Here is an 8662-nt window from a genome sequence, read left to right as displayed (position 1 = left end):
GTATGCAAATAAAGCAGTGATTTTTCAAATAGGATATAAATTTTGTTTATTTTATAGTATTACTTATTTTTATGTATATATATACTGTATATAATTTATATAACTTTGACTGTCATTATATGGTCAGTATTTAAATTTTTAAGCAATAAATATAATAAATATTATAAATATATATATTATACAATAATAAATAGTTTTGAGTCAAAAAAAATTTTCCTATATATAATAAATAGTTTTGCAACAAAATATTAATTTATACTTTTCATTTTGTTAAATATATATATATTTATATTTATAAATTTAATGAGATCTATTTAAAATATGCAAATTATTAGCATGTTTTAAAACAAACCTAAAATAACACTCATTAATAGTTAGTCCGGAATTAGTAAACATAAGTTTTGCATTGGATTTAGATTTTGTTGTATTTAAACAAAATAAGAAAAAAAAGTTTTTAACGTTTTTTCAAAAATAATTATTTGAAATTTTTTTTAGAGTTAACGTTTTCTTTAGTATAAACAAATTATGAATACCGTTGTCTATAATTGTTTTTAATTTTATATAATAAAAAACATACATTTTTAACACTTTATTTTTTTCACTTGCATTTTACTACAACTAACAAATACCTATTGTCTTTATATATAAATGATTTTAATTATTTTAGAAAATAAATTATATAAACAAATGAAATATATATTCAAATGTATTATAGTTAAGAATTATGGGTACTTTAAGTTTTTTTCAGTGTATTTATGTTTGTGCCGACACTTCACGGCTCGGTGTCGACTGTCTATCCAGTGGTGGTGTGTGTGTGTGTGTTGTGTGTGTTTCGGGGAAAGCCTGTTATTGAGCCCTCTTATTATTATTTCCTGATCTTCTTAAACACATTATATATAAAAGAGAAGAACAGTGTGTTTGTGCGTCGGATTGCCTGGCAGTCAGTCCTCTGGAAAACAAGTTTAAGGTCAGGTTTAGATGTTTTGTGCCAGTGCTGGATGTGTATGTATAGTACTGTATACAGTGTACTAATGCTTTAACCATACTATGGGTAATCGGTATATGCTTTAACATACTGTGCTATGAGTTGACTGTTGCAGACACACACATACACACACACACACCACACATATCTCGATCTCCTCTCAAATAACATAGAATTCGTTATGAAATTAAAAGACTTTCTAAACAAACTGTTTTCATAAACATATTTTATATATGCCTTATATGTAAATAACACTAATAATCAAATAATAACAGTTTAATAACTATTTTTTTTAAACATTTTTGATTTTATCGACAAAATTTTACTAAAACTTTTAGTTTGCAAAAGTTTGTTTGCAATTTCATCGACCAGTTTTTGTTATTATTATTGCAGTGATATTTTTTTCAATTTGAATTTCAAGAAAAATTTTTATTTTCCTATTGACTGATAAAATGTGATTTGTTGAAGAAAAACAGTTTGCTTTACAACCACTACTAATACTAATACTACTCGTCAACTCTCGACAACAAATATCTGATAAGTGATGACAACATTTTTTTATATATATATATGTTTGGCTTCCTATTGATATAAAAAAATCAAAACGAGTGATAAATTCTAGAGAGAGAGAAAAAAAGTGCAAATTCTTAGATTAGGAAAAAATTTAAAAAGTTTTTTTTAAGTTAAACAAACTTTTTGATTATATTTGCTTTTTTGGTGTAAGTTGTGTTGTTAATTGATAATAGTGGACAAAAATATTATGTTTTTAAATAAATTATAATTTTGTGAATAATTTTGATATGAAAAACAATTGGACACATCATCGACAGCAACACCAACAACAATGCAGTTCTTGATAATTAAATTATTATCTCTTTTAAAACATTTACCTATTGTAAGGATATTAATCCCAATTCTGGTCATTAATTTATTATTCAATAATAATGTTTTGGCGCAACAAAAATGTAAGTAAAAATATAATAATTTTAAAAATAAATAAATTAACTAATTTTCACAATTTTCTAATAAATAATAAAAAAATATTTGTCAACAGTTGTCTGTCCGAGTGATAATACAGTCACTTTCGAGCTGATCACTGGACAGGTATACAATTCACCCACCGATATATTGGACTCATACGCAGGTGTCATGCATCTGACCGATTGTCTTCAATACTGTCTGCTCAACGATACGTGCAAATCGGTAAACTTCGAGACAGGACTGTGTGTTCTGGTCAGCTCATCGGCCAATCAGAGACCCGAAGCGCTAACTTCATCACAATTTCCGGTTTTCATTATCTATGCACAGAAAGTCTGTCTAAAAGGTTAATATAATTTGTGATAATTTTTGTTTCTTATCGTTGTTTGAAATAAAAAAACGAAATAAATAATTGTTAGTAAAATAGTTAGTAAAACAATATCAACAGTATTGCATAATTAGCTTAACAACAGTGGGGAGAAACCTATTATACCTCTTATTATATTATATTATATATATATACACACACAAAATAACAACAAAAAAACAGTTTTTATCGCATTTTTATCCAAAACAATAGACCATTAATTGATTGAGTGCTAAACACCTCCTTCGGTATCGTTTTTCTCTTTCTTTTTTATGTCTATTTTCTTTATTCAAAATAATTACTTTTTTCATTTTTCATTTTCAATCAACTATTTTAATGATACTCTCAACTAATTTCTAGATACCAACCAACAAAAAAACATCGGATATATAGTAGTATTTAATACTGTATTACTAATAATGTGGATAACTTTGAGGGCAAATATGAAGTTACAGTACCGAGACTTATGATTAAGAGAGTGTAGGCCATAAAAAATGATTAATCGCTTGAATTAACATAATTTTTCGCATTCAAACTCTACGTTCAGGTCGTGCTTTTAGTTTAAAAGTTTAGTAATAGAAATATATATATAATTTTTATATACAGTGTATATTCACCATATATTTTAAATATTAAAATAAAAAAATCAGCGGAATATATTTGTAAATTAAAATAATTATTATTATAAACCAAATTTTTTCTAACAGCTCGTAGTGTTATCTTTATATATATATGTGTTAGGGATTAACTATAAACTAAAATTATAAATTATTTTATAAGTAACAAAAAATTATATAGCTATAAGAGTCACTGTTGTGAATATTAATATATATATATATATATATATATATATCCTTAAAGATATCTTTGGGTAGTATCACATCATATGGTTGTTTAAAAAATAAATCATAAAAACATCTATTTTGTCTTTAAAACACCTTAAATACCTTAAATATCTCTCTCTCTCTCTCTCTCTCTCTCTCTCTCTCTCTCTCTCTCTCATTCACTCACTCACACATATAGTTTGGAATCCTAATATAAAAATTATTATTTTGGTATAACAAAAATCATTACATCAATAACAATAAACATTAAGTTTTATTATTATTCAATAGATGCGAAACAAGACATAAAATGCTATAAATATACGAATAAATAATTTATAATTGAAATAAACTTAAGTGACAGATAGTAATAGTTGTCTTTGTTTTTGTTGGAAATAACTGGAGTCTACAGTTGTGTATATGAAAAGGCAATCATAATTAATATCTAATAATTAAATGTATATTAAATAGTAATTATAAAGTCATAATAATTATTATTTGTAATCATAAATTGTAATTTTAGTTTTAATGCAATGTTTAATAATTTATTTTAGACAAAAATAAAGTCTGTACTCATGGCTGGGCTTTCGAGAGGGTTAAGGGCTATGAATTGAAACGTTTGGCCAAAAAGGCTGTGAAAGTGCAGTCAAGGGTCGAGTGTATGCAGTTATGTCTGATTGAACATGACTTTGAGTGCCGATCCGTCAATTTTGATACCGACTCTCACGAGTGCGCAATTTCCGATATGGACAGACACACCATTAACTTAAATAACGAGCTTAGGTCTAAAAAATACGGACCATCATCGACAGGTACTATCGATTATATGGAAAACAGTTGTATTCAAGGTATGCCAAGTATCCGTATATTACACATAATTGTTAAATACTAGAAACAAAAAAATAATAGTTTTTTACTAACAATCTCTTATATTATGAAATAAATTAGAGCCAAAAAAGTTATGCGATATTCGGCCCATCAATGGTAAGATACTGAAGACAGTGGACTCAGTGTACGAAAGTGTTAAGACAATTGATGAATGCAAAGAAAAGTGTATGACTAGTGCCTATCGGTGCCATTCATTTGATTTGGGAGATCCATCGCACGCTGTCTGTCGTACATCACATTTGGACAAAAACTCTTTGTCTCACATCGATAATCCATACATTGAAATAACTGGTGCCACGACCTATGAGCTGCTCTCATGTTATAATGGTTTGTATAATACATTTTTTTTTGTTTTGTTGTTTGTGGTATTATTATTATTATAGTTTCATTTCTTATGATTGATACTACTATTATATTTTTTTGTATACAATTGTCAATATAATTGTCATTGACTCTCGTTTTCTATTATATTCATTTTTAAGAAAATACCTGTCCATTGATACCATTGTTGTGGTTTTTTCTTGTCATACATGACATAACAATTGATTGTTTTATTCAATGCTATTATATAGTAATTTTTCTGGTTATAACTTTCCAATATTTTTTGGTCCAATTTTTGTTTGTTTGTTTGACATTTTGAGTATTATAAATATTTAAACTATTTTTTTGATGTATATTTTTTTATAGTTACAATCCTGTGTCGATCCCGTGAGATGATAGCTAAGGTTAGGACAACAAAAGTATTTGACGGCAAAATCTATGCTAAATCAAAGCCAAATCTATGCGTCAATGATATTAGTAATAGTCTAGAGTTTGAGATTAAGATGAAGTACAATGACGTTGAGTGTGATGTCAAACAAGAGGGAAAGGGACAGTTCACCAATGATATTGTTATACAACATCACGATATGGTGGTCACCACACAGGACCTCATGCTTAACGTTCACTGCAAATATGATCTCTCAAACAAAAGCATATCAAACAATGTGAACCTTGCGGTCGACGGGTTAGTGATTTTTTTATATATAAAAACTTTGTTTATTTATTTTACTACCGGTTCCCAAACCTCCTACCAAACAGATTTTTTAGATTAGTAATACAATTTCACATATTTATTAATATTATTTGATTGTTTTTTGTCGGACAGTGATGTCGACACAAGTGGTCATCTCTCGGAAACAGTTAGCTCACCGAACGTAACGATGAGAATCACTGATCTATACAGAAGTGACATAATGTCAGCACAGGTCGGGGATTCACTTTTGTTGCGCTTCTCTATCCTCGAACAGAACAGTATGTATACAAACAAATTTTGTATGAATTCCCACAATAAACCTAAAAAAAGTTTTGCTTTTTGGGATACAAACAATTTTAAAATATTTTTTTAAAAAAAAAAGGTTTATTTATATATATAAATACATTATATTCCAATAGTTTATTATTTTTAAGTTTTAAAATATTCATATAATTATAGAAACTTTTCTCACAACAGTTTCAAATAGCAAATATTTTTAAATATATGATTCACACATGACTAACATTTTTAATAGTAAATTTTGTATTATTAATAAATTGAAACAATATTTTTTTATTTATACAAAAAAACGAAAAGAAGTTTTTAAGTTAATTTGTATTTTTTCTAAAATGATTTATTAATAAATTATTTTTATTTTAAGGTCCGTTTGAATTGTTTGTGAGAGAGTTGATAGCCATTGATGGTCAGGACATGTCTGAAATAGTTTTGATTGATAGCAATGGCTGTCCAACCGATGCACTAATAATGGGTCCAATGGGTAAAGCCGACGGCGACGGACAGGTATTGGAGGCCCGTTTCGATGCCTTCAAGTTTCCCACTTCAGACTTGGTTCAGTTCAAAGCACTGGTAGCTCCGTGTCTGCCATCCTGTGAACCAATCAAATGTAGTATTAGTGGTGTTGACGGCCGAACCAGTGAAGTACACTCGTATGGCAAACGAAGACGAAGAAAGAGAGAAACAGATGAAGTATTGGTCGAACAGTCACTCAGTGTTTCCGATAGATTTGGTTTTCAAAGAAGTCAACGAAAGTTAGATCTGAACGACGAAAATGTTTCGGTTGTCGACTCATCAATGGGTAAAACATTTGTGCAAATAATTAAAATTAATTATTGTTTTAGTAATAAATTGTATTATTTATCATTTGATTTTAGATGAGAAAATAATTGAACAAAATTCATGTAAAAACATATTTGGCATCAGTTTAATAGTATTGACATTTATTTTGGCGCAAACCATACTTGTGGTCACATTTGCCTGTCTCTGGTCAGCCAAACGACGTGATCGGGTGCTGACCAACCGTGAATGGCCTCAATCACAGCTCATCTCCAACGAGACCCCTTACCCGAGCATTTGCAACGACTATTTATATCAAACAACGAGAAAACAACATTTTTAATATTGCAATCATTCAAATCATATTATATTTAATAATTTATTTTTTTAAAAATAAAATATTAGGGTTTTCAATTTATAAAGTTATCATTTCTAGGGTTGTTATAATACAAATTAAGAAATTAAAAAAAAATCATTTGTATCATATACATTTTAGCATCATAATTCATATCATGTATTTTTATATTTTATACAATAAATTTAACTTATTAAAAATTGTCTATAAATGTATTTTTAATGAAAAAATCGTATAGAATAGATTTATTTATTTTTTAAAAATAAATAAAAATTTTATCAATTAAATGCTTACGCTAATAGTTTACAATAATTAATAAAATATTACTGTAATTATTTGATTTAGCATAAGGAAAAATTGTGCAAATTGTTTAGTAAACTTTACTTAATTTAATCATAATTTATTAAAATATTTATTAAAATATTTCCTACATTGTATAGTAATTTGAACTAAAAGATTACTATTATAAATACCATATAGAACTTAAACTATTAAAACATTTTCATAAAATATAAATTAAATTAAATAAAGTTTACTAAATGTTTAATAAATTTTTGAATAGTTTTTCTCTATATGAATATGTAAGAAATGCTATTATTATTTTTAATTATTATATTTTTAAAATATTTTTCAAAAAAATAAATTATAACTACATTATTTACAGTATATTATTGAATTTTTTAAATTATTTAAAATTTATAAATTTATTTTTCAAATATTTAATACTACTAAACTACTAAATATTTAAACTACTAAAACTAAATCTTTTTATTTTATTTTGAAGCCAATAGAGAGCAGATTATTTGCCATAAGTTTTTAATTTTATATAACATTTTTGATGATAATATTGTATTATATAATATAAATGGGATTTCTATGATATATTAATACTTAAGTGTCTATTCTGATACAACGTTACTGAAAATTAATTAACAAATAAATCATTTATCTCTCAACTATTTATTATTATTTAGTTAATTTAAGTCTAGTTTTTTATAATTAAGATTATGTTTAATCAATTAATAGATGTGTCTATTGATGGCCACTAAAAATGAATATTAGTCTTAATATAATAATCGTGAAATATCTAATACTGCGTTACCTAACCTGGTGTTCAATAACGCAAACTAAAACTAATTTAAGTGAAATACTCATCAATAATTTAGTGATAAACATAATATATTAATAGTTAACTATTTAACTAAACTTAAATTAACTAAATAATAATAAACAATTGAGATAAATGTTTTATTTTTTAAAATTTTTAGTAACGTTGTATCAGAATAGGCACTTAGGAGGTGTTAAAATATAGAACAGCCAAATAAATTTTATTATAATATTATTATATAACTTGAAAAAAAACTAATCATTATTTTTAAATCACGAATTTTATTCATCCAATTCTATACAATACTTAATACATTTAAACATTCAATTAAAGATATTTTAAAGTTATATTTATTTGTTTTAAAACGTTGTATTAAAGTCATAATTTAAGTCTATTTAAGTATAGCATATATGGATGTCATAACCATAAAACAATCCATACAAACCTGTATTTAAGGTAAAATTTGTTTTTAAATATTATTAATTTATGGGTCGGGTATTGGTTGTAAATAACGGATTATCTCTATTGGGGGGTCTTTTCTAACATATGTAGAGCACACTGGATGTGATGGCATGACATTAGTTACAGATAAATATTTATATAAATGTTTTCAAATATAATATCAAAATATGACTTACATTTTATTTTAATTATTGAATTTTTTAGAAATATTTAGTTTTAGTTTTATATATTTATATTTTTTACAAATATTTAAATTATTTATCATAAATATTTGTATAAAGTTTTATGAAATATTTTTTTAGTTATTATATTTAAAAAAAATAAATAAAAATAATTTTGTCTTATTATCATTTTTATAATGACAACCGATAATCATTTTTAAAAAATATTTTTGTTAAATAACTTTAGAATTTGAATATTTAATTATTTGAAACAATTTTTTAAAATTAATAATTAGAAAATAGATAAGATATTTTATTATTTAATTAAATAAAACATTTTCGGATAATTTTAATTATTATTATTATCATAAATAAAATAAGTAACAGCAAAATAGTTTTAAAAACATTTTATTATTTTATTTAAAATTTATGAATAAATTATTTG

At 25.3% G+C, this 8662-nt stretch overlaps 1 protein-coding gene across 1 annotated transcript; it reads left to right on the top strand.

The window, feature by feature from the left end:
* Nucleotides 1-1047: 1047 nt before the first annotated feature.
* On the top strand, nucleotides 1048-6474 carry LOC128960388 (uncharacterized). Its single transcript, XM_054306460.1, has 8 exons — nucleotides 1048-1051; nucleotides 2040-2309; nucleotides 3709-4002; nucleotides 4103-4369; nucleotides 4730-5048; nucleotides 5190-5335; nucleotides 5719-6153; nucleotides 6230-6474. The coding sequence occupies exons 1-8, from the start codon at nucleotides 1048-1050 to the stop codon at nucleotides 6472-6474; spliced, it is 1980 nt and encodes a 659-aa protein (XP_054162435.1).
* The last annotated feature ends 2188 nt before the right edge of the window (nucleotides 6475-8662 follow it).

This window comes from Oppia nitens, unplaced genomic scaffold, assembly GCF_028296485.1.
Source record: "Oppia nitens isolate AA-2021 unplaced genomic scaffold, nextdenovo-longstitch-racon4-pilon3 scaffold4_pilon_pilon_pilon, whole genome shotgun sequence".
Lineage (NCBI taxonomy): Eukaryota > Metazoa > Arthropoda > Arachnida > Sarcoptiformes > Oppiidae > Oppia > Oppia nitens.
The sequence above is the reverse complement of the archived record's forward strand: the minus strand, read 5'-3'. Positions and strand labels throughout refer to the sequence as shown.